Source organism: Seriola dumerili, unplaced genomic scaffold (assembly GCF_002260705.1).
Source record: "Seriola dumerili isolate Sdu_G_001 unplaced genomic scaffold, Sdu_1.0 BDQW01000458.1, whole genome shotgun sequence".
Lineage (NCBI taxonomy): Eukaryota > Metazoa > Chordata > Actinopteri > Carangiformes > Carangidae > Seriola > Seriola dumerili.
In genome coordinates this window covers 539,518-566,082 of record NW_019174713.1, presented here as the reverse complement: position 1 = coordinate 566,082, position 26,565 = coordinate 539,518, and the positions used below count along the sequence as shown (strand labels likewise).

The 26,565-nt window shown below is 42.4% G+C and overlaps 2 protein-coding genes across 2 annotated transcripts in view; both read right to left on the bottom strand.

Moving 5' to 3' along the window:
- LOC111234779 (unconventional myosin-XVIIIa-like) overlaps positions 1-16,209 on the bottom strand; it is a 100,848-nt gene extending 84,639 nt beyond the window's left edge. The window contains exon 1 of the mRNA XM_022762967.1: positions 15,088-16,209. Coding sequence (XP_022618688.1) covers positions 15,088-16,110 — 1,023 coding nt within the window. The 5' untranslated portion in view covers positions 16,111-16,209. The remainder of the gene's footprint in view (positions 1-15,087) is intronic.
- A 3,644-nt stretch (positions 16,210-19,853) lies between these two features.
- LOC111234784 (galectin-9-like) lies at positions 19,854-25,954 on the bottom strand. The gene is made up of 8 exons (XM_022762971.1): positions 25,828-25,954; positions 24,948-25,036; positions 23,963-24,170; positions 23,628-23,747; positions 23,318-23,431; positions 22,884-22,972; positions 20,417-20,573; positions 19,854-20,309 (listed from the first exon to the last, which is right to left on the bottom strand). The coding sequence occupies exons 1-8, from the start codon at positions 25,861-25,863 to the stop codon at positions 20,163-20,165; spliced, it is 960 nt and encodes a 319-aa protein (XP_022618692.1). The 5' UTR covers positions 25,864-25,954; the 3' UTR covers positions 19,854-20,162.
- Positions 25,955-26,565: the final 611 nt, after the last annotated feature.

Genomic DNA, 26,565 nt, shown 5'->3' with positions numbered 1-26,565 from the left:
AGGGTTTAGTAGAAATAAATAATAAAGAAACTGATGTGTCATATCGGCAGAAAGTGTCGAAACATCCAGCTCTAACGGACGAGGTCAAACTTTTTAAATCAAAACAATTTGTTTGTTTTCAACTCTCTGACAAACATCAAGTATAACTGGACTATAACAGGACAAATAGACTAAGCTCTAAGTTTAAGATTAAAATCAAAGACGAAGTGGATCAGACAAAGTGTGTGTGTGTGTGTGTGTGTGTGTGTGTGTGTGTGTGTGTGTGTGTGTGTGTGTGTGTGTCCGTCATGTCTGAGCGAGCTCCATGCTTCATGTCTCAGTTGTGGTGCAGGCTGGCAGATGTAGGTCGAACAGGGTACACAATGTCTTTGTCTGTACACATGTAATATTAACAGAAAGATAACACACACACACACACACACACACACACACACACACACACACACACACACACACACACACTACAGGACATGTAGAGACTCTGCAAGCACACGTCAGCTCTAAATCCATTACTGTGAACTCTCCAAACAGGCATAGTTTAAAATACCACTGAAAACACACACAGACACACACACACACACACACACAGACACACACAGACACACACAGACACACACACACACACACAGGGTCAGAGATTGCGGCAGAGCTGAAGAAAGCAGCTTAACAGCCAGACTTGTCAGGACATCACTGAAACTCTCATTGAGATAAAAGCTTTTTGAAACAGCTCACCATCATCATCATCATCATCATCATCATCATCACTTCCAATGAGGAAGATTATGGCCCACTCAGGTCATTACAAGTTCCTGCACCAGACAGAAAAAGATCATCTCACATCATTATTCCATGTAAGTGTCAGAGCGACCAGGTTTGGGGCGAGGGAGCTTCCTGCTGGAGAACTCACGTCATGATTCAGACGTATGACATTTTCAGCACACGCCAACAGCACTGACATCTGTCCAAGCATGTTCGCTAATGATGGGCGGGGCTATTCTGTGGAAAGCCACAGCCCAGCATCAAACTGTAACCTAAATGTGAGGCTGTTCTGATCCGTACAGCTCCAACCCGACGCTGTGTTGAAGGAGTTGTTGAGCTCCAGCAGCATTTAGATCCACCAGATAACAACCGTGAACAAGAAACTCTTATCTCACAACGGTGATAAACAGACCGAACAGACCGAACAGCCTCGCAGCTGATTCTGACAAAAGCCTAGAGCAATGCTGAGAATCCGGCTCCTCTGACCTCCCACTGGGTCAAAGGGCAAGAGATCACTTTAATATACAGGCCAAACAGATGCAGTGAGATTTGGATGCAAGTCATTGACAAAAACCTTCAGTGACACGAGAGTGGCTGAAACCGTGTGTTGGCAACATTGACTGTATTGGTGATTGGGGACAATGTGTGTCAGCTTACCATCCGGTTTCTGCACACACAGAACTTCATGATGGATTCAGGCAAATTATGATACTGGTGCTGGTTAGAAGTCAGTTCATCTCCCAGTATTTCAGCTGACACTTACACACTAACATCTCTCAGTTAGCTTAAATAAGACTCGTGTTTGTTACATCATCATCATCACTTTTCAGATGTCATTAGATCGCTTCAGAGATGTGCATGAACGACACAGTCGTCTCTGGCTCTGGAGGAGCTTTGTCAAGGCTGAGAAAATAGCCCTAACGATGTTAGCTCGAGCTAACAACGGATGCTAATGAGCCGTGTAATTGGAAGTTTAGGATCCACTTTTCTTCTACTAGGGATTAAAATCTGAATAACTTGATGTCACATGTTAATTCCCCAATTTTATAGCAGTGCAACACTAAATTCCTGGAGTCCCTCCTGAAGGAAACGTATGAGCTGAAGAGTTTGCCAGTAAAAGGAGTGTCAACATCCAACCATCTGCTTGGTCTAACCACTTACTAACATCTTGCAGAAATCTGAGCAGGTAAGAATATGAAATAATGAAATTATTATAGTGTTTTGCGTTTTAGATTAGTGAACAGATGAGACAGCGGTCCAAGAATAAACCAGAAAACAAGAACAAGACAGGCTAATGGCTACTAGCATTGTTAGCATTTGCTGATAAGTACTAACCACCAAGGTTATTATCATTAACCAAAACTAACATTGAAACTAATAAAAACTAAACTAAAATGAAGTATTTCCAAAAAATGATAAGTAAACTAACAAACCTGCTTCAAAAACTAATTAAAACTAAAATCGAAAACAAAAAGTCAAAACAAAATGAAAATGAAAACTGATAAAAAAAAAAAAATCCAAAACTACTTTGAACTTGCTAAACACACAGTACAGCTGAGGTTATTAATTTTGCAGTCAGTCCAAGTCCTCCAGTGAGGAATTTGAGGATTGTTGCCTGGACCAGTAGTAGAGCGACCGACAAGAATATGCGATAATATACACTGTTCAGCATTTCTCTGCAGACACACAGGATGTTGTGTTGGTCCATTTATATCCATGTATGTATGACCTGCTGTAGTAGATGAATGAACAAGCTGACGTGATGCATTTCATACTTCACGTGATTACACTTTGACTCACTCAGACTGGTATTTTGCATTTTGACAGGTAATTACATTATCAGTCACATATCACAATGGCGTATGACAGTTCTGTACACACCCACGCACACAGCAGCGATAGGACACTGCAGCGAACAAAGAGCCCGGTGCACAGTCCATTCTCTGTGGCTGACAGACGCCCCGGGGGCTTAGGTCAGCTGAGGAAGAGCAGATAAAAACACACGACCATTCACTGCCCTGTTTGCTCAAATGGAAACTGAACGGCAGATAACGCCGAGCGGCCAGCTGGACATGTGCTGCAGTGTGGCCTTCCAGCTGAGGGTGGGTGTGTGTGTGTGTGTGTGTGTGTGTGTTGAGGAAGTAATCGGGTCGGTGCTGGCACATTAACTTGCCTGCACATTTAGGAGCTTCAGTGAATTTTAGCAGGTTTGTACAAACAGAAGAATCAATTTGCAGAAAAGCACAAAGCATTTCATTGGGTCGGGACTTTACCAGATAAATTCTTCACCCACCAGCAGCCTACTGTGACTGCGCCGTTGGTCTCAAACATCACGTGATTTACTGTGTTGCCTTACGGGAAAGACGTTGCTTTTCTGGTCAATTGACTTGAGACTAGAGGTTGGGGTTAAACATGAGCACGAACTTTGAACTTCAGCTGTGTCCCAATTCAGGGGCTGCATCCTTCAGGGGCGACTAGACCGTCCTATTTTCAAAGGCTCCTTCAAATGCGCCCTTCGTTTCCCGGGCAACAAAGTCTCCAAAAAGGGCGGATCCACTGTGGCCCAACCTATCCCAAGATTCATTGCGCTCCGGTAATGAAAAAAAATATGGCAGAACACGACACCGCCTAAGGATTACACTTTTAAATGTTAAGTAGGGTTTCAGCTCAGTTCAACTGCTAACGGTACAACTGTTAAAACCAAGGGCCTTAAAACCTCAAGTGTTTGTGAGAAAGAGTTGTATTGTCAAGGTTGCTAGGCGACAGGAGCTTTAAAAAACAAAAAAACAAAAAAAAAAAACGGTAAAGACGGGCACAACTGGTGACTCAAAGCAAAAATCTCATTTCGGTTTGGCCAACACGGTCTACGGCGGCCACACCTTTCTCCATCCTCTGAAGGATGCGGCTCCCGAACTGGGACACAGCCTTGGCCGTAATAAGAGCATAAAGCATCTGAAATCGTTGAAATTATGATTCAAAACTCAGAGGACAGTCATCAGAAGGCTGCATCCTCAAGCTGGAGTGATGTTGAGCAGATGGCAGATCCACTGGTCAAATTTTTCTGCTGTAAAACAACCACAGAAACCTCAGCGCTCATGTGCGCATTAAACTTGTGGTTTCGACTCATTACTCTGCACAGTCTCTTCCTGCAGTGTACATCTGCAGACATGCTGGTGACTGACGCAGGGTGGGGGTGGGGGGGGGGGAGGGGGGCAGTTCACACACATCTCCTCCGATGAATCGCTCCTCAGGACTGTCCCTTCCTGCCGGTCGTCCCTCAGCGTCTATGTGTCTATGTCACGTAACCACGACGACAGACATGCATCTTCCTATTAACTGGAGTTGGACAGGAATCATAATAATAGGTCAGTTTTTATATATGCAGTTCTAATATGAATTAATTTTTATTCTTTCTTATCCCATCCTCTCTGCTCTGACTGTTGTATGACGAGGTGTTGGCCAATCACTTGTCTGAGCTGCTGCAATAACTTTACGTGCACTAGAGGCATCTCTGTGCGCAGATGCCAGCTCACATATCCTGATAACAAACACAATTACGGGACGGGACGGGAGTCATTCTTCCAGGACTGGGATGGGACAGGAATGTTTTTGGTGGGATGGGACAGGAGTGAAAACTCCACTCCCGTGTCACCCTCTAATGAGCATACCAGACAAACACGGCCCGACACCCTGGGCAGCGCACACTCGATTGCAATCTGCACCACATCACTGAGTCTACAAACACACAATCACTTATCTGCCATGCGATCAAAACCAGGATAAGAGTCACAACCGGGTTTAGCTGTGTGAATGACGACTCGCCACTGGCGACCCCTCCCTTCTGAGTGTTCACACTCCTTCACTGCATTTCTGCAATTTCCTCCCAAATTCAGCTCAAAGATGTAAATAGTAAAAACATCCTTCCTATAGCGCAGAAGGGAGGAGTACGACTGGAAGTTCCCTCTAAACCCTCCACACCCACCCTTGGCTTTGAAACTGCAGCGGTCACACTGGAACGGTTGGACGTATTGTGGACGCAGGAAATGGCAGAACTAGACGACATAAAGATGTTGACGATTGTAGATCAAGATAATATACAGGCTACAGCAACTGCCTGTGTCCCAGAGGATTTACATAACCTTAAATAAGCTCATATGCATTCTATACGGCATCAGTCTCAGTTTACTCCGTCTACCAATGTGTGAAAACGTGTCTTAGGTTTTCCCACTTTGTTGTTGTATACCGACGTCTCACAACTTTACTTTCCTCAGACTCAGTTTTAGTCGACTGTCTCCAAAAAAAAAAAAAAAAAAATCACTGCAAATAAGACCAGAGGCCAGAGAGCAGTCTGTTACCATGGAAACGGCCAGGTGCTTCTGTCGAGGCAGTGCGCTTTAAGCTGTGCTGCTGTGTCATTGTGTCAGTGTGTGGAGAGAGAGAGAGAGAGAGAGAGTGCTGACAGAGTGGTTTCCAGTCAGCACAGAGAGGCCAAACAAGCTGTAGTGGCATCTGACCAAGACAGAGAGACTGTCACTGCGCTGCTGCACCACAGGCCCTGCAGCTCTCAGATCGCAGTCTGAAAAAAGGTGGGGCAGGGACAGGAAGTGACTGGGTTTATGGGAAATGTGGTCTTGATTTAAAGGGGGGGTAAGAAAGGGGCTGCCAATCATTAGGACAGCGGACTTTTTCTCTCCAAAAAACCTGCCAATCCCGATGCTTCGGGTCAGGGTATCTGCCGACACGTACTGCTCCACTACCACTGCTCACTGGGATCGTTTTATGGCAACATGACGCCGGGGATTATTGTGGCATTATTGCAGCACTTTATGCCTGAACACTGAAACAACACTGACAAAACAAAAACTAAGTGTGACGCAATTCTACATTTTTCTTAATCGTTAACAAACCCCATTAAAAATGATCAAAACCAACGATGTGTTAGTCAGTTTCTCTTTACTTTCTGATTTCCCTTCCCTCCTCTGTAGCTCTCAGCAAATCTGTTGGTACCCACAACTCACAAAGTGCAAGAAAAACGAGGCGTAACACCAGACAAATCCTTTAAATTGCATTTACCACCCCCATAAACCGTCTCACTATTCACTACAGTCGCAGCGAAAGGCTCAGTTTAACCCGGTGCCTCCCCCACTTCATTTAACCCTCAGCAGTGAACACTAGGAAAGAGGATTAAGAGCCTACCAGTGCAGGGTTAACCTTCATGTTTGGTAAATCAGAAGCATCAGGCCCACATAATCCTATGACAGAGTGACGGGTGACTAATGACTATCACATAATGTCTCTTCAATCATAAAGATTAGTTTATGAGTCATCCACTAATCTACACAACTCATTAGGACCCACCCACAAAGAGTTGAAAACGTGTCTGGAGAGGAACTTTAAGGCAGCAACTCGCTGCCTGAAGCGAGCGATCATTTGGTTTCTAACCAAATACCTGCAAATGCTGACATTAGCGTTTAGCTCCGAGCACCGCGGTGCCTCAGCACAGCGTCACAGAGACACGGCGACTTCACTTATTCTCCCAACAAAAGTGTGACCTTCAAACATATTACCTCCTAGAGTCAAACACGTATATTCATTTTTCGTTCATTCGTGTCATTATTCATTCACATTGGAGCTAATTAACTCTCTCTCTCCTCTATCAGTTCAGAAAACTGCAACACAAGCATGTTTCAATTACATGTCATTTTTGAGATTAACATTTAGTCTCAGCGAGTAAATTCTTTCAGTTCGCTATTTCTGGCTTGTGTGTGTGTGTATGTGTGTGTGTGTGTGTGTGTGTGTGTGTGTGTGTGTGTGTGTGTGTGTGTGTGTGTGTGTGTGTGTGTGTGTAAGGAAAAGAGACAGCACTGTCGTGATGTGTGATATTTTTAGACCTCCACTCGGCAGTTCAGCCACTGTTCTGTCTGCCATTAATCACATCCTAACCTGGCACATTGTTTCTGCATTGATGTGATGAAAAACAAATCAGACGTGTGTGTGTGTGTGTGTGTGTGTGTGTGTGTGTGTGTGTGTGTGTGTGTGTGTGTCACTCATCCCATTTCTTACAACTCGTCCTATAGCATTCCTGCCTCCTCCCTCATCCCGACCCGGCTGCCCTCTGAACTCTTGCACACTGAGGGCGACAGGAAACGCTGAGGAATGAACAGAGCCTTTCAGCGCCTGTTCTTCTGAGCCGCAACGCGCCAGCAACAAAACCAGGACCCGCTCATTTACAATGCAAACACGCTGAACCAAAACACACTCATCAACGCCGCAGTAGTATTCTGCTGTAAACCTGATAATTTGACACTGAAGGACTCTGAAGCCAAGCCTCCCTGAATAATAAGTTTTGACTTGCAGTATGTGGTTACAGAAATAATCGCGGCTGCTTCGGCCTGATGCCCTTGGGATGAGAGTAAAAAAACAAAGAATCCAGATGTCATATTTGAATATTTCACTGAAACCACAATCACTATATAAGGGATTATTGAGCAACACAATAGAACTTCAGCAGCAGATGAAAACATTTCATCCTCTTCAGACAAGTGCTTCTATTTCCAAACAGTCCGGTGAAGAGAATTACTGGGAGCTGAGTTCTTTTGTTAACAGGAATTCTGCTGGACTGATTGTGTGTGTGTGTGTGTGTGTGTGTGTGTGTGTGTGTGTGTGTGTGTGTTGTGTGTGTGTGCGTGCCTGCGCGTGTGTGAAGGAGCTAATGCGCGTAATCACAAACACACACATGCATTCATGTGCAGTTTGACTCATGTAAAGCAGTCAATCACAAGCCTGAGGTATGTAACCTCTCTACTGAAGCATAGGATTATACTGCACCTTCAGATTCAACCTTTACAATCAGACTGAAACTATTTGCCTCACAAATCGTAGCCTTCTTGTATCCAGTGAATTAATCCTAATAAATCAAGTCAGATTGACTTTGTGCCTGTTTTTCCAGGTGCCCATGATGCATTCTGCCCCAAACACACGTCCTGTATTTATCAAATAAAAACCTCAAGAGAAGAAAATACCAATTTATTCTTTACTAATTGTCTCAAGCTGTTTTTCCCCATAAACACAGAACAAAACACGTCCACTGTCATACAACATTATACAACACGCCTAGATAAGACATGTGATGTCTGTGCAATTTATAATCTTGTAAATAGAGTGAAACAGTCTAAGGTTATAGGCTTATCGCAGTGAACAGGGAAATGTAAGTGCTGTAACTCTGTTAGATTGTTGTTCATTATTCATTATTTCTTCTGAGCTGCCTCCACAATATACAGGATATTATATAACTAATTCACAGGATGCATGTTAACCCATTCATTTTTAAGTCTGGGCTTTGGCTGGGACAGTCGGAGACTTGTCCTGAAGCCACGGCAGCGTCGTCTTGGCCGTTTGCATCAGGTCATTGTCGTGCTGTAAGACGAACCGTCGACCTCAGTCTCAGGTTACATGCCCTCTGGAGCAGGTTTCCTTCAAGCACCTCTCTGTAATTGGCTGCGTTCATCCTTCCCTGACTCCTGACCAGTCTCCCTGTCCCTGCTGCAGAGAAACACCCCAACACCGCCCGGCTTCACCGTAGAGACGGTATTATCCAGGTGATTTTTCCTCACGCTTTCAGAGTCTTTTAAATGTTGTTTGACAGACTCAAAGTGGGTTGTCAAATAGCTTTTACTCAAAGCGTCTTCCCTCTCGCCACTTTAGCATGACGGCCTGATTGATGGGAGTGCTGCTGAGATGGTCGTCCAGCAGGTTCCAGCAGGTTCTTCCATCTCTGCAGAGGGACTCCTGAAGCTCTGTTAGAGTGTTTTTCTTGGTCACCTCCCTGACCAACGCCCTGCCTGTATGGTTATTCAGCTTTCAGCTTTAGAAAATGGTTTTATTCCCTTGCCCTGATCTATACCTCGCCACAATTTTAAACCACTGAAGTCTACAGGGAGCTCTTTGGACTTTGTGGTTTGGTTTTCATCCTGACATGCAGTGTGAATTGTGAAAGCTTTATATACACAGGTTTGAACCTTTCTAAACTATGTCCAAAAAATTCAATTTGCCAGAGATTGCCAATGAAGTTCTAGACACATGTCTAGGATAATTAAAGCAAACAGGAAGCACCTGACCACAGTTTGGAGCCACAGCAACGAGTCTGAATACTTCTGAATATGAAAGATTTCAGTTGTTGATTGACTGAAATCTTTAAAAACACATTTTCACTTTATCATTATAGATTATTGAGTCTAGATTAATGTATATAAATGGCAACTTTATCCATTCAGAATTAAATCTACAACACAATGAAGTGTGCAAAAAGGGAAGGGGTCTGAATACTTCCTGAAGCCACTGTGTTAGAACAAACAACTTGGCACGCAGACAAGATTTAGAAAACAATCCTCTTTATCAAACACATTCACAGAGATCAAGTTCTCTCCCCCCTGCATCGGCCCTCAGCCTCACAACCTCATTCCTCTTCCTCCATAAGAGAATCCCAGGGGGAGAGGGTCAGGAAGTGGTCTATTTGTTCCAAAGCAGATTCCACAAATACCAGAGTGAGACCTAAAGGGAGAGGCCTGCTCCCCGCTGGTTCCAGTCAGCCTGTTAAGACAAGTGAAGATGGCTTCTTACTATTTTAACCTCCACTCTCTCTCACGCTCCGGCCTCCGCTCTCCTTCCAGGCCTCTTCGATCTGGATTCCTGCCGCAAGTTTCAGATAGTTTGGGGCTAAAGTCTACAACTCCAGCAGATTTACAAGCCAACACGTTTGCTTAACCGTTTCCACACTGTACATGATCCCAGTTAACAGACTCGTTATGAGTGTGGTTGGTAGAATATCCACAAAGGAGGACGCCAGCTTCCTGAGCTATAATTCAGACAGAAACCCATGTACAGATTCCAGTGTTTTTTGGAGATTTGGATTTGAGAGGAAATCTGAGAAGAAAGGGCAACAGGCAACAAAGTAACTCGTCCAATTCAAATTCAGGATTCAGGATGTTACTGAATCTTAGATCAACAACGAACTAGGACACCACACATGTTTTCAGTGGCATTACTATACAATTACACCATTTACACGAAAATGGAACCGGAGATGGATCCATTCAGAAAATTAAAATAACTGTTGATGACGCTCAGCTGGTTAAAACCTCCGTTCAGTCCTGTCCTGATCTCCAGCATCACCTCTAAAGGTTCTGGATTTTAATACACACACACACAAACACACATTTGTTTGTGGGCACCCGTTATTGACATAATGTATTCCCTAATTATTGAAATCATATTTACATGCTAGGGACTACTAGCTAGGGCCAATTGGTAATTATGAATCTTAACGAACATAAAATTGTACGTGGAGTTCCTCGGATTGCTCAGATTATGGAATATTACAACATCTCTTACCATAATTATGCAGATGACACAAAACTCTACATAACAGTGTCACCAGGCGACTAGAGTCCCTTTTACATTCACTGAATATGTGCATTGAACAAAAGCTGTTTTTGGCCCCAAAGAAGAAACATTAAAAGTCGGTGCTCACCTTGAATTCATGACACTAAAATCTACAAATCAAGCCAGAAATCTTAGTGTTGTTATGGACTCGCACCTTAAAATTCAACAGCCAAATAAAGACAATTACAAAGTCAGCCTACTGTCATATAAAGAACACTGCAAGAATTAAAGGAGTTTTGTCTAAAAAGGACACAGAAAAACTTATTCTTGAGTTTATTTTCAGCAGGCTGGACTATTGTAATGATGTCTTCACCAAGTCACCAAACAGCTGCAGCTCATCCAGAGTCCTCACTAACAGCAAGAAAGTGGGAGCACATCACACTGGTCCTTAAATCACTGCACTGGCTTCCTGTGTGTCAAAGGATAGAATTTAAAATCCAACTACTCATCTATAAGGAACTAAATGTTCTCGGGCCCAAATACAGCTCTGATCTACTTGTACGATATGAAGCATCCAGACCCCCCAGGTCAGGTGATCAGAGACAGGTTTACCCAGAATCAGAACCAAGCAAGCTGAAGCAGCTTTTAGTTTCTATGCTCCCCACCTGTGGAACAAACTTCCTAAACACCTTTTATCACTGCAGCACTTCTTTTAAATGGTGTTCTAAGTTTCTTACCTGATTTTATGCAATCATGATAAATATTTCTATTTATTCAAATTAGTTTTTATTGTCTTTAACTGCTATCTTAATGTCATCTTGATGTTCTATGTTTAATGTATTTCCATGCCTCTGCTCCTTACCGTCACCTTAACTATCATAGCTGAAGGCCCAGAGAGAGACGCCAGGCCTACGTGATTTCTTCAAAGTACTCATATAAGTTTATCAGCTAATGCTTATCCTATCAAGTGTGTACCTGGCCTTGCTCGTCTTATGTGTGAGCCAGTGATTGTCTTAAGTGTTGGCTCAGGGTGAAACTGGCTCTTCCTCTCCTCAGACCTCTCAGTGCCTTTTTTTAGAACATCCTGCCCACACTGGTCACAGCTAGAAGAATGGGTGCATCCTGTCTGTCTGCTTCCAAATCTTGATTAAATCTTAATGTGTCCGTGTTTGTGTGGAAGACTTCTGGCTCCGGCTTCAGATGGACTGACACAACGCTGAGTGATTTCAGCTGTTTAATCCCGACTGCTGCAGTTTTACTGGGAACAGCCACAATGCTGCTTTGTCAAATCCAATCCCTCTTTTTAGAGGATTATTCCAGGTTATTACAGTCTGGATATTATTTACATAATTTTCTATCCGTTATGATAACACTGTCCTCACAAAGGAGACTGCTGAGATCTGGGTTTTAGCCTGATGTTGTATGAAGACTTCAATATGGGCCTTTTAAATCAAAGAAACCCTGCTTACTGAGTGTATCAGGAATAAAATAATAATATGTAGAAAAGCTGGAAGCTGTTGTTGGAACTGGGAGTTATGTGACATGGCAGATGTAGTGTCCTGCTTAAACCCTTTGTCAGGACTGAAGGATGGCCTCTCCGTGCGCTCGCCGTTATTGAAACCAGTAGTCAAGCTGGTGAAATCCGTTAGAGTGGACAAAGAGACACAGACAGTCCTGCTGTTAAACACGCACACAAATCAACTGCAGAGATAGGCTCCTGACCGTAAAGGATGGGAAAAGCATGTCTCTGTTTGTGTCCAGAGTTTCTCTTATATTACAGCATATATATTTTGCAGCATCGGCATGCTGCAGCAAAATCGACACCTTGACACCTGACCGGAGTGAAAGGAAAAGAGAGGAAGAAGAGGAAAAGAAAGAAAGCGAGCGAAAGGAAGATTTAAATAGCTGACATTTAGTTAGATAGATTTTTTTAATGACCTATTGATATTCAGTCCAGCCACCAGCGTACAACAACACCCTTCACAGTCAGACTGATCAGCGGTCATACCAGGACAGATCCTGGTGGGCTGCTGCATCAGTGGGCCAGTTGTTTTTACCGGCCCTCCCTATGTGCCTGTCATTCAGGGTGCTCATGTGCCTCTGCTCACTTCCCCGACCCCCCCCCCATCCCACCCCACCCTCCCACCGCAAAAACATCCTAGAGGAAACACTGGTGTATGTGTGTGTTTGACCCAACACTGCCTATACACTTAAACAAAGCTCGCCCTAGTGTGCACTTCCTGTTTGCTCCATGGAAATCGTTCTAACAACTCCTCACATGACACAGAGTCAGTGTGTTGTCCAGTCACAGGCAGAGTGGGATGTTTTTCCACAGCTTCTCCAGTCAGTTGCTGCTTCTGTCATGTTAGGAAAAGGACAACATGGGCTGCACAGAGTCACTCCCTGCCTACCAGAGCAGATGAATTCAATTGTGGTGAGAAGGGGGGGGATTAGAGCTCCTTTCAGCCTGACTGTGTCACAAGGACCCTTGAACCAAAGCCAATGGAGGCAAACAAAGAAAGCCCTCTGATGCTGCCAAACAGGCCATGATCAAGACATTGAGCCTACTGGAGGACACTCAGCTACTGCTAATGCAAAGGATCTTCAAACTCCGAATACAAATTTAACGACTTTCAAAACTGCTTCAATACCTTTAAAAGGAAAAAGATAACTCCATACTTTGGAAATCAAATCACAAAAATCCACAGTGACAAGTGACTTGTTTAAACCCAAAGACAGTCATTGTCCACTGATATAAAACAGAAAAGCAGTAAATCCTCAAATTCATTTTAAATAAATAATTTATCATTTCAGCACCACTGTGTGGTTCATTAACCATTGAGAAGTTTGCACAAATGTGTACACAAGATTTTCACATTAAAAGCCTTCCAGGAAAGCAAGGAGATATGCCCACTGAGCCACTTAAGGAAGACCTTTAATGTGAAACATCTGTGCAGAAAATACTGAGTTTTGTTGACAGTAGGTAGCTTAACAGCACAATGGATGCAACTGGAAAGAATGAAAACAAGTCTTTCTGAGAAAGAGAAAGTGAGAGCAGCAGAGTGGTGAGTGTGACAAGATGTAGATGATTTACTACACCTGCCTGATTCAAGCCAGCAAGTCTATTAGTCTGTCAGATGTTAACTCATTATGGATTTATAGACATAAATCCATAATGAACCACAACATTCAATATAATTAGAGTACAATTAAAACCTAATTAAATACTCCATGTAAGCCACATAGTCTGGGCTAAAACAACATGTTATGATGAAATTGGTTTTCATGCTGAGCGGGTGTACAGAAATATTTAGGTACATTTCCATCTTTATGTTTTCACAGTTATTTTCATCCAAAGTGCAACAACGTCCGATGGAAACAGACGCAGCAAATGAATGGTGTTTGAAAGAGACGGGGCTTTTCAGCCTCAGAGAAAATATGTGTGGGTGAATCAAAGCAGCGCGCCATTGTTGATCACTGCAAAAAAAAAAAAAAAAAAACAGAACAATAGGAGACTGAACTCTGGAGCCAAATCAGGCTCCAAAAATCCCACTCTTCAAACCAATGAGAGGCACAAATAATGTTAGCAGGGAACCTTGACTCTGCTTGCCTCCAGCGATCTCCCACATCATGATCAGAAACAGAGATATGATGCTGCAGAGACAGCGTACAATAACTGTAAAAGAAGTTCACAGAAGCAGGACAGAAATGCGCCCAAGAATCCGGGGCAGTGCTGTTCTTGTGTTGTAGTAAATCTGCCTGTTTAGAAGCGTCTCCGACACAATTAACCAAGACGTCAACATGGGTACATCCCAGTTCCTTCATTTGACCATTCCCTGCTCCTCGCTCCTCCTCACTTAACCTTCCAGGTCCTTCCAGTCATCCCTCCTAAAGCTCTTATTACTGCTCTGAGGAGCTGCACCCCAGACACGCCCCTTCATCAGGAATCTATAGAAATCTATAGTGATTAGACATCTGATATCTGGTTAGACTGACTTGAATCCACATCACCACAGTTTTAAAGAAAAGTGGGCAGATTTTTTTAATTTAAAATAAAAAATTTAAATTAAAATAATTTTAAAAAATAAATTACATTTTAAATGATATAAATAATTATATATATATATATATATATATATATGATTTATTAATAATTATTAATCATATAATATTATGTATTAATATTGTATTGTTGATTTACTCCTAAATTTAAGATTTAATTTGTGATTCACCATTAAATCAAAAATAGTGGATCTGTGGGTTTGATTAATAAAAAGATCAATAACAACTTTCTTAATTATTGGAATAAACATATGATGTTTAGTTTTTTTTAAAAATGGGGAAACAAGGAGAAAAACACCATCTCTGTGCCGCTGGTGGCAACTGTATGCCCTTCTTTAAGGCCAAATGGCAGCTGATCCAGCTGTGCTACTGGCATCAGAAACAGATGTCACTGTAGATGACGGTTCACAGGAAAGGACGCATCTCTAACAGAGCGTGTCCTTGCTTCCTCTTCCCTCTCACATCTTCACTGCTTACCTCTTTAGTGGGACGGACTGAGATGCAAGTAAAACATGCAAGTGGAGGAAACCTGGATGTGATTAAGGGAACTGGGACGTACCCACAGAGTGTCGTTAAATTTGTGTCTAGCATCAGCTTTCTAGGCTGGAAATTTTATTTGTGCAATTAAAGGATTTATCCCAAAATTTACAGTAATGTCAAACAATGTTATCTTGGTCAATTTTACTGGCATCCAGGAGGCATCACCTCCCACATCATGATCAGACACTGACACCTTAGAAACAGCGTGACAATAAATCAGGACCCGGACACTGAGAGCCGGAGACAATGCTGTGCTTCTGCTGCAGCTAATCTGCCTGTCAAAACAAACCTGTGACACAGGGTGCTGTTATCTGTTAGAAAATAGAAAGTGGACAAGCTGCTTACATGTCTGGCCTCCCGGCGCAGGCCCTCTGTGTTCCTCAGCCAGCAGCGGCTCAGCTCGCTCAGCTCCAGGATCGGCTGCACCTTCAGCCTCACCGTGTCTCCCGACTGACGGATCATCTCCACTATCTCGTCCCGGTTCTTGTTCTCCACGTTACGCCCGTTTATCTCCACCAGCCTGTCGCCCGGCACCAACCCCAGTGCCAGGTCCTTCGTGCCGGCACCAGGCTCGGCAAAATGGACCACACGCCTGTACACTCCTCCGTCAACGCTGCGGTCCAGCATAGTGGTGCGACGCAAAGAAAATCCAAAGTCACCAGTGTTGCGGCGTTGGAGCTCCAGCTCACGTGTTTCTGGTGCGCTCGGTGCGACCACAGCCGGCAGCTGCAGCTGTGCGGGGAAGGTCTTGTCGACCACTTCAGGGATGCAGACTTTTTTGGTGGCTGGTGCTCCGGGCTGCTGCTGCTTGAGGCTGTGCTTGCGGAGCATGCCCAAGACTTTGCTCTCCACATGCGGGGACGGGGCAGCAGAGTTCTGGCCTGAGGGGGTGGAGCTCTCTGAAGGGCTCTCCTCTTTGCTCTTCTGGGAAAAGGAGAAGCGTTTCATCATCTGACCCACCTGCGAGGAGTTCTGCTTGGCAAGAGAACCGAAGTGAGCCACGCGTTCATGGACTGAGCTGCGGTGTCCATCCTGTCCTCCTCCACCCTCGCCCTTCAGGTCATCGGTGGAGCTGGCAGCGCTGAGCTGGTCATCCAGAACCATGCTGCTTCGGTTGCTCAAGCCATCCGATTCAATGTCAGTGAGGGTGAGCTCGTTGCTGCTGGCCACTTTGATGGGAATGGGGTTGGAGATCTCCAGTTTGTTCTTGGACTCACGCTTCGCCTCCCTCTTCAGGTTGAAGAAACCTCGCCGCATGCTCATCTCTTCCAGGCTGCGCAGCTCTGCTGCAGACATCCTCTCCTTTTTATCTTTCTTCTCCTTCCTACTCCCTTCCCTCTCCTTGTCCTTTTTCATCAGATTAAACATGGTGAAAACTAAATGCTACGTTTCCGTCCAACGTGGCTCTATTTTCCCTACAGAGGTGGAGGTGGTCCAGTTCACTGGTCAGCTGGGTTTGTTGTGACCAACAGGGACAAATCCCCTGAGGAAGAGACAGAGAGAACAAACTGTGTCAAATTCACAAAATACTAAATAGTAAAGAAAAAATGTCCAGATTTTCATGTAAAACTGGACATTAACAAAAAATCAATAATATAACAATAAAGTCCATAATAAACACCTTTATATTATTTTTGTGACAATATTCTGGGGAGGAGCTTAAGTGCTAAACATTTTAATCAGTAGCTGGACCAGTCAGATATGTTTAGAAAATTGTTTCTTGTGACTGTAATCCCATTAGAAACACAATATTTAATAATACATGCATCAAATCTCAGATATCTATTCTTATATTCCTACTGCTGAAACAGTAGGTTAACTGTTAAAGCACAGTCTGGAGTCCCAAACAAACAACTGTCTCCTCCTTTAATTATGCCATAAGTAATCATGGGCATGGATCTACTCCCACCTAGAAGCTGTCATCCAGCTGTTATGACTGTCTAATTTGTGCCTGGCAGCCGTCTGAGCTGTTAAAGGTCCCATGTTGCACTTTTCCTGCAGTTTTAAAATATTGCAGATTTCAAATAAACACTCAGAGAAACCAAATCTCGCAAGGTTGGATGGTGGGTCCAGGTGGACTTTAATTATGTCATGAGTAATGTTGGGCATGGATCTCCTCCCAGCTAGAAGCCGTCATTCAGCTTTTATGACTATGTTGTTGCTGTTATAATCTAATTTGTACCTGGCAACCGCGTGAGCTGTTAAGTCAGTGATTGATGGCAACATATTGACACAAGGCGGATTATTAAAATATTAAAAACATAGTAAAAAAAGCACAGAGGTGCAGCGGCTGTAACACAGCTATCCAGTGTCCCATAGTCATTCATGTAAGTTGATATTTTACAGACACACGGTGCTGCCCAGCGGATAATGAAAAACACAACAACAAAAAGTTTCCTAAAAGCTCCACTCCAGTCATTATTACCTTCAGAGTTTAACGTCAGTGTTAAACAGAGAGCTGGGGCCGTGGTGAATGAACCAACATTAGCGTCGCCTTCTGTCTGCGATAACCGAAGCTAGGGAACATTAAAGCGCTAAGGTTGTCAACAGTACCTGCCGTTTAAAGCTCTCATCCGTTTATCTGCTTCACAGCCGAGGTTAAAACACACAAACACCTGGCAGACTAGCTTCAAAAAAAGCAGCCCCACTCCCTATTCAACACACAGACAGGGGACAAAAAGCGTGACAGGGCTAAAATAGGTGTAGCTTTTCGGCTACGTTAGCTAGCCGAGCTACTGTTTGGTAGGTAGAGGGGGACGTTACCTAACCACGGGAACAAATATTTGCGTTTTTTTTATTCCGCCACAAATTAAAAAAAGCTCCAAAACCACAAGCCAACATCAATTTATTATGTTCCTGTTTCACTTTCCAGTGAGAACCCCACTGGAGCTAGCTAACTAGCCTAATTGGCTCAAGTCACAGCCTCAGTTCTTTGCCCTCATTTTTTGGTTAAATCCTGGAGCACACTGGGATCCAGAGAAAATGAACCAGTGTCTGTCTGCCTGCCTGTCTGCCTCAACACGCCGCTGTCCTCCAACAAAATATGTCCTCTCTCTCTCTCCCCATCTCTCTCTCTCTCTCTCTCTCTCTCTGAGCAGGCTTTTATCATGGGAAGAAATACTCACTGTTCTGCAGTACAAGCAAATGGAGCACCGCTGTTGTCTTGTTAGTGGGTGCAGCTCGGCTCGCAGGGAACAGCAGCCGCAGACTGGCTCTCAGCTAACGTTATCATAGCTGGCTGCTCCCAGGTCCAAGCTCTGAGGCTCTCAGAGAGAGAGAGACGGCTGAGGGCGGTCAACCTGCGACCCCTGCCGGACACATGGCAGAAATTACAGCCCAACTGCTGCATCACTGTGAGGGGGGTGCGATTGTACAAGAATTCGCAAAAATAAATATATTTGCAAATGCATGAGAGGGGTGTTCTGTTTCCATACACTCAGACTTGTGAATGTGTGCATGCGTTTGATTTTTCAGATTTGCAAGTGAACAGATATTTGAATGTGTGAAAGAAACTGTAAACGCAGCTAGAAAATTCCGGGAGAATTTTTGAATGTTCCTGCTGCTTGGTGCGTGAACTTCCCTCCTCACGTTTCATTCTGCACAAAGGACGTTATATTCAGTTTCATTCATGTCGTCATCCTGACACTGACCTGCAGGTGTCCCTCAGAAAGCCTTTTGAAGCTGTCATGACTGGCCAAAATAAACTCACACTGATGGTTTCAAACACAAATTTGTCCCCACAACAACAGAGAGACATGTATACACACATGTACATGCCCTAACAGAAGTTGATACATCCCCATATAGACTTCTAGCTTCTAAGATCGAACTTTTATTACCTACCTACCTTACCTCCCAAAAAACAGTTCCAATAAATTACACCTTTAATACATAACACAATGATATCTTTGTGTGCTCATATACTTTTTTAGACATTGTTTAAAATATAATTTGAAATATTTTTTCTGCAATTGCATGAATGCGTGATATTGATTTTTAACAGAGAAGTGGCAATTTACATTTTCACAAACGTCAGTATTTGAAATGTGGAGCACAACCATGTGTTTAGTCACCATCAGTTAAATTTAATTAGTACTCACTTGACTGAAATAAAAACGCTGTGGTAAATGTTTAAAGAGGGAAATCAGCTCTTCTCTGCTCTGCAGTCCAACATAGGTTATTAATTGATTAAATAATCATTAAAGTAGATTCAAATGAACACGTAATCCACATATGTTCAATCAATATCTAATATCTATATAATTTTGACCTGAGCAGGTTTAGTGGTTTGAAACAACTGACCAATGATTTTAAACAGTAGGTTGTATTGTCTGATAACAACTGACTCTCTGTGGTCTCTGGCCCCACTATCACAATGTGTGGCCCCTGGCCCTCAGGGATCAGAAAAGAACCTGTAGCAAGTTGAAGTTGTACTAATTGCTGTGTAATAAAAACACTGATAATTTAAAGGGTAAGCCTTGGTTTCCTGTAAAACATAACGATAAACATGGCCCTTTTTTTTTTTGACTGTGAATGCAACACAGAATGTTTTAGTTGTGGCTTTACCACTAAGTGGCAGTAAAGACCGCTGTGCTCAGTGTTTCACTTCCAACTCTTCAAGGTCTAGAAATTAATGTACTTTACAATTTTCTTTAAGCTAGAGTAGCTTTAGCTTTTAGTTGTAGCATTTAGCACAAAGCCCCATGATGTTTTTACAGAACCTTCAGCTGTGTAAAAGACAGAGAATGTAATCCCATAATATTTATGCTTCTTCTCTTTCATGGTCATCGTGAAAGACTAACTTTTATTCAGTGGCCTAGGTCTGATAGGTGGTTGGTGGTTGTTCTGTTTGTATTTGTGTTTATGTGCACTGAAAATACATCATAAATATACCTTAATCAAAAGACAAACTTAGTCAATGACAAAAGAAAGTTATTAAAAATTCATGTCTCGTAGAAAAGTTGCTTTCTTGCAGGCTGTGGTTTTGCTGCAGCTGTGGTAAATTTGTTGGCCACATAGATTGACTGATTAAAATGTAGTTATCTACAGTAGCTGCTTTGTCTTTTACCTGATCAGGCTCCAGCAGGAAATAGTTCATCACACCATCAACGCCTGTTGTGACAATAAGGTTTAATTTCAATGTTTCACAAAGCATAAACGATTACACAATGTATTTCAAATTCCCATTTTGACAGTTTCACTTTCTTCGCTGGTGTATTTGTTTCTTTCCACCTCAGCGACTGAATTCAACCAGATAATAATATAGAAATGAGAATGATTATTTGTAGTATGAATACACAGGAGGTAAATATGTGATACCCAGTGAATACCCAAAGTAATCAAGGAGCATGAATTAATTGATAAATGCAATTGCTGTGTTTTTGTGCCGATTGTACGGCGTCAGCTCGGGGCCCGGATCTTTACACAATCACAGAGGACAAAGTGATGTCACCGCCGATCTCCAGGGTGGTGATTTGTTGGAGGTGAGTGAAACGGTGCTTGTAGTTGTGCGTCTGCATCCCGTTGACCACGATCCTGAAGGAGTGACCTTCACAGCAGATGGTCAACTGAAAGACAGAGACACAGCAAACTTGTTCACACTTGTTTTTTGAACATGACGTGGAAGATGATGTTATCTCTGCGTGCACCGTCAGCGCAGTGTTCCCAGCCGTACCGTGAAAGGTTGCCCCTGACGGAAGGGCATCCCTCCACCTCGCTCCTCGGGGCCCCACTGCTCCCACTGCTTGGTGTTTCGAACCACCACGTTCTCGCTGAAACGTGGGTTGTAATGCAGAGCGATGCCAGACTGATAGCTGAGATTCACATGGAACCTGAGAGGAGACACAGAGGAGAGGCGTGAGGACAACATCACACTGGACCGACGTTGCAGATAATGGTCAGTTTCCTCGTCTCTCAGCTGATGTGAACAGTTGTACAATGTCTTCAGTGGTTGTGCAGGAGCTTTTTCGAGTCTAGGAACATTTTCCTAATGATCATATTAAGTATCAGCTCAGATTGTGAATTGCATTTCTTAGTTAAAGTTAGTTAAAGTTGTGTTTTTGGCCACTTTATACCTTTATCAGATAGAGCCAGACAGACAGGGAATTCAGGCAGAGGGTAGGGGAACGACATGTAGCAAAGTGAAGGTAGTCGGACCGGGGACTCGCTGCTCAGGAGATTTGAGCCCTAACCATTCGGCCATCAGGACGCTGCAGTGAACTGCATTTTCAACTCAAAACCTGCATCAAAACTGGAGACATTGGTTTGAAATATGTGGAGTTCACCAGGTAAGAAGGGTCTAATGTAAAAACTCAATGGAGTAGCATTATAGGAAGCGAAGGATCCTAAAAGTCTGAATATTTCAACCTTTGCTGCTTTGACTTTGTCCACTTTCATTCGTTTCCTGTGAATCTATTGAACTGTAATTTGAAATCAGTGGAGTGACCCTTTAAACAGCTGGGAAATACAAGTACTGTAAAATGCATGTATTTATTACTTTATTATTGTCTTTAGACAATAATGTCTTCATACATATTAATAAGCTGCACACATAGAGGAAATTCTGAGTTAGATTTCATCACATACCAGCCAAGATAGCAATGTAATGAAATACTGTATAAGTGTAGATTAATTAAAACCACATTAAAAACAGCTCGAGTAACGTCACTGAGTCTGAACTGTATCATCTCTTTATAAATGATTCCCTGAGGAAATCAAACTCCCAGCGTTGGTTGTTTTTTGATGCTTTGGTTTGTTTTGGGAGCTTGAACCGTTTGTTTCTTATCAAACTGTGTAAAACACAGTTTTTCTTCACAATGTGGAAACAGTGGTCACTTCCTGTTTTGAGAACAATCCCTGCCATGGGAAAAACTCAACAATAGGCGCAGTTCACGCATCGAGAGTCGCTCAGCATGCAAAGGAGAAAGCAGATGCACCAGATAAATACAGACCATCGACGTGTCAGACGATCCTTTTTCTACATGAATAAACATTGTGAAAATGTGATTTGCTTCATCAGTCATCTTCCTGCAGCTGCAATCAAAGGGGAGGTTCATGTCACCTCATGCAATGATGGTTTCGCAGTTTTTTATGTCACCAGATGTTTTGAGGAAATAGTAAACGCTGCTATTAACGTTACATATTCAGTTTCCAAATATGCAGGAGAATGTTTAAACTGCTTGTTCCCCATGTATGAAACCCAACACGTAGTTATCATTCCTGCAAGTGACATTCAAAGTGGCACACTTCGTGACTCCCCAATAAAAAACATACAAGAGCAGTTCCTGTGATCACACAGCCATCCGCTTTCGACGCTTCTCCTCTGTCATTTGCACAATAATTACTATAATTAAGACCGGTTAGATGTGGGTTCATGTTAACACGCAATAAATCTTGATTAACTGTCTGACAATATGTGAAACTGGTTAAATTATCACAGCAAATATGAAACATCAAGTTAACAAAGTGTCCTGAAACAACAATGATGATTCACTTTGCTGTTTCCAGTTGTTTTGTACAGTTCAGATTAAATCTATGATTCACAGTAGATCCTTTGTTTGTGGTTCTGTACTGAACGACTGCGCCGGGATCCTGACGGTTCACTTTACTCAGCTCAGTTTGAGGAGAAAGATTTTACATCCATACGGAAGAACTCTTTGACCCAGTCTACACAGGAAATGAGCATAAAATAAGTTTGTGAGCTTCTCTGCAGCTGATTAATCCTGTATTATTATTTCATCAGTGCAATGGGATAATTATTAAATTAAACTTCAAAATAAAAGTTAAATAATATACTTTTTGTACTTGTAACTATGTATAATAAACAAGCAGACACTTAATGCAGTTATAACAAACAGCTGTCTGCCTTAATTCATCTAAACATTATTTTATATACAATAAATTAGAATATTATTTTTGAAGTGATATTTTATAGTAATATTGTGTTAATGCTAATGTCAGTGCAAATATTTATATTATTTTGATTATATATTTGTCTGTATTGTAAAGTGTATATTTTACTGGGTTTGATTTCATTCCTATTTCTCTCAACTACTCTGGGCCGTAGGTCAGAGTCTTCAGGCTTGAGGTGTAAAGTTAATTGGTTTTAAAGTGAAATCCAGCTGCTGATAATGAAGTCAGACCTTGTGGCACTGGGCTGAACAGTCCCCTGGATGGTGATGGTCCTGCCAGGTGTGAGTCCTCCACTGATGATGCCCATGTATGGAACATTCTGTGCAGAGATGGAATAGGAATTCATTATTTATTTTCATTTATTGTTTATTTATGAGGACTTCCTGAACCTTACGCCCTTTGTGTAGTGTTCTGTGTAGTTGCCTTGTGTTCTTTTGGACTGTCCCTAATCCATAGTATACACACACAATCTAAGCAGATTCAGTGCAGTACATTCAAACCATCTAAGGACAGGACACCAAAAACTATCCACACAGCAAGATAATACTACAAGTAATTGAAAAATCTGTTTATTTTTCTTATAATTTGTGTGACCTGACCCTTTAACTCAACCAAAAAGGATTGTCCCTGCCCCAACGAGAAGCTCTGTGTGCCAGATACTCACAAACATTACAGGAGGAAACCCTGGCTGGGAGGGGAATCCAGGCTGAGGTGGAAATGCCGGACAAGAAGGGAAGCCAGCCTGGGTGGGATAGGCTACATGTGAACCAAATGCAGGCTGAGCAGGAAATGCCGTCCGTCCAGAGAGAAAAAACAGAATGAAACCATTTTAATCTCATTCACATTTCTGTATTAGTCCTCAGATTCCCTACATGTGGATTTATTTATCAGGTTTGGGATCATTTGTAACAAACTGTACATGAAACACAATTAATGCCTTATTGGTTTTTAATTAATTCTCCTAACATCCTTACCACAGGGCTCTGGAAGGCAATGGAGGAAATTTCTACTTTCCCGCCTATGGAGATGGTGTCCACTTGGTGAAAGGCAATACGGTGTCTGTAGTCCATGAAGAATTGGCCGTTGACGTTCACCTGGAGCAAGCAAATATTTGTGTTTAATTTCGGGGCACAGAAAAATATTTTACACATAAATAGCTATGTTGGTATTCTCCGCAGGAAGTCAAACACGTTCAGTTGGCGTTGGCGTCCCTCAGGGTCGCCCCTCGTCACAGGCTCGGTTTGTGATTTGTCATGGACAGGATTTCTTTTTGTTTCAGATTATGAAGAGCTCTGGCTCTGGAACAGACCTGGAAGGAATCACGGGAGACGGTGATGAGCAGGCTGAAGGACGAGCCGGCGGGGAACGGAGAATTGTAATTCCTCTCCTCGCTGCCCCAGCTGCCGTTCTGCAAGGTGTTTGCAACCACATAAGCAGGGTGATTGTCGTACCGCGGGTTAAAGTGGAGAGCAATGTTCGCATTGGGTCTGGAACCACACTGGAAATTCACATGGAACCTGGGAAAAACAGAAGTCAATCATTTAATGGCGCAGAAGATACTGACAATCATTTACTTTGTGCTATGGCTTAAAAACTTCTTTCTGCTTACAGAAGCCTGTATGGAACTTTTTACGTCGTAAGCCATGGGAAACAACAACTGATGAAGTCCATATGAGTTTAGATTGTCTTGCCAACGGCTTTGCAAATGTTTTAGAGGAAGGCAAATGATTTAAATTTAAAGTTAGTCACCAATAATTTATTTTACAAGAAAATGAGTCAGGATATCTTTAACATACATTACAGAATCATAATGAAATAAATTATCACTAAGGGTGAATTTTATCATGAGGACATGATAATTCATTAAACATAAAGCGACCTCCTGTTAGTCAGACTGAAATTAAGTTATTAACAAACATAAAAGCATCATATTTCTCATTTTAATAAGTTAGTTTTTATATTCTTTTTTTTTTATTATATTACTTCATTATCCATTTACCGTATTCACCTTTCCAGTACTTTCATGAATGTGTCCTGTTGCAAACTGATATAAAAAGTAATTATTTCCTAACGATTTGATAAGTAAATATCAAGCCAATCATTAACAGTAGGTGTCTCTGGTTTGAACGACTCTCTACTTCTACTTTCTCCTTCCAGCAGCACAATGTTATGAGTGACAGCTGAGAAATAAAGTAAAGTAAAGCTGTGATAATGATGATGATGTTGATGATGATGATGATGATGATGTTGATGATGATGATGATCATGATGATGATGAAGAAGAGCAGTCTGACCTGTCAGCTCCAGGCAGGACTCGTCCACTGATGCTGATTGACTTCCCCTCCTGCAGACCGCCATGGATCGATCCAGTGAAGGGGATTCTCTAGAGAAGACGGGACTTTACATGAGAACAGCTGCTTTTCATCACATCAGATATAGAATATACTTGTTAATGAAACTGGAGGAAGTGAATCAAGGTTGCGTAAAGTTTAATCCTACAATCCCAAACATGTAGGTGGCGCTGTTGAGTTTTTCTTTCATTAATTTATTAATTTTATTTCCTCCCTTGACATTTCCTCACTGACACATCACCAAGAAAGTTGATTCTTTGTTGTATTTACAGTGCAAATCAGATAAATCCATGATCTTGGAGTTTTTATTGTATTAATATTGTTTTCCCACCAACACGAACAAATGAAGCAAAAATGTCAAATGGCCTCATTTTCCAGCTTCTGCAAGTTTCCTTCTCTCAGTCAAACAATGGTTAAAATCTCATTCAGATTCAGGAAGCAGAAGCTGCAATTTGTAGATGATTCACACCGCTCTATTATTATAGGATTATTATAAGGTCGTAAAACAAGTAAACGAGAACAGTTCTGAAATAAGTGTTAAATGTGGAAGTGCGTCTGAGCCGAACCTCAAAGCACATCTTAATGATACGCGGAGGATTCTTTCAATTTTGTTTTCGCAAGTATAATTTTGCCAATCGGGAAAGAAAAGTTCAATTACAACAATTTCCAGCCTAGTTCGTCTGCGCTTCGACCACAGCCAACTCCCAAGTAACGGGTCGAGCCAGAGTCCAGCCCTCTCCCCCGTCCAGCCAAACAGTCATCACAGTTTTCTCAGGAAAAATAAAGACTTAATGAAAAATACACAGACGCTTGAATCACTTACTGGGTTGTAAAAAGGCGACTGCTGAGTAAAAGCCATTGTTGTAGGTTTTGCTGCGCAGCAGGAAGTGTGCTCTGGACCCTGATGCAAAATTGGAGACTTTTAGTGTCTACGTTACGCCTTTATTCGACAGACAGACAGATAGGTTTCGATTTCTCTGTGGTAGGTGGTGTTTGTTTTAAGACAGCGCTCAGCGCAGCCACTGTGATTACAGACACGTTAAAGTTTCCATTAACAGGGTTTTATCAACTGGGTCAAACTGTCTGAAGCCTGTCGGTCAAACTCTGGACCGGCTCCATGAGGTTTATTTCAGTGTAAATGTGTCTCACTCCGATGATTCATGTTAACAGCCTGAAGATGAAGAGGTTTAGTTTGTAGGTGATCTCACAGAAACACAGGCCGCTGTCCGAGCTCTGGTGTCGGCTTCACGTTCCTCCGTCCCTCGGTCCACAGTGTGACCAGTCCCATCAGGACCATGCGTGTCTTAACGTGTACTCTGAATGTTTGTTCTGATGCATACAGTGAGTGTAGACTTTGTTCTTGCTTCACTGCAATAAAGAGAAAATAATAATTTTAAATGATTTAAAAAAATATGCATGTTTTAACTTGTACTGCTCAAATTTACCCATAAGTCAGCGGTGGAAGAAGTTGTGACTGTTTACTCAAGTTAAAGTATCTAATCTCACAGTGTAATTACTTCCTGCCTTCAAAGTCTTACTTAAATTGTATGTTTGTAACTAA

What these genes read in the sequence shown, in the direction of transcription:
- LOC111234784 (XM_022762971.1), bottom strand. Translation starts at nt 25,863, where the DNA reads ATGGCTTTTACTCAGCAGTCGCCTTTTTACAACCCA. An exon ending in TCTCCCGTGATTCCTTCCAG is followed by an intron (nt 23,748 to 23,962) that starts GTCTGTTCCAGA and finishes TGCTTGCTCCAG; the next exon opens with GTGAACGTCAACGGCCAATT. An exon ending in GTTCAGCCCAGTGCCACAAG is followed by an intron (nt 20,574 to 22,883) that starts GTCTGACTTCAT and finishes GTCTCCTCTCAG; the next exon opens with GTTCCATGTGAATCTCAGCT.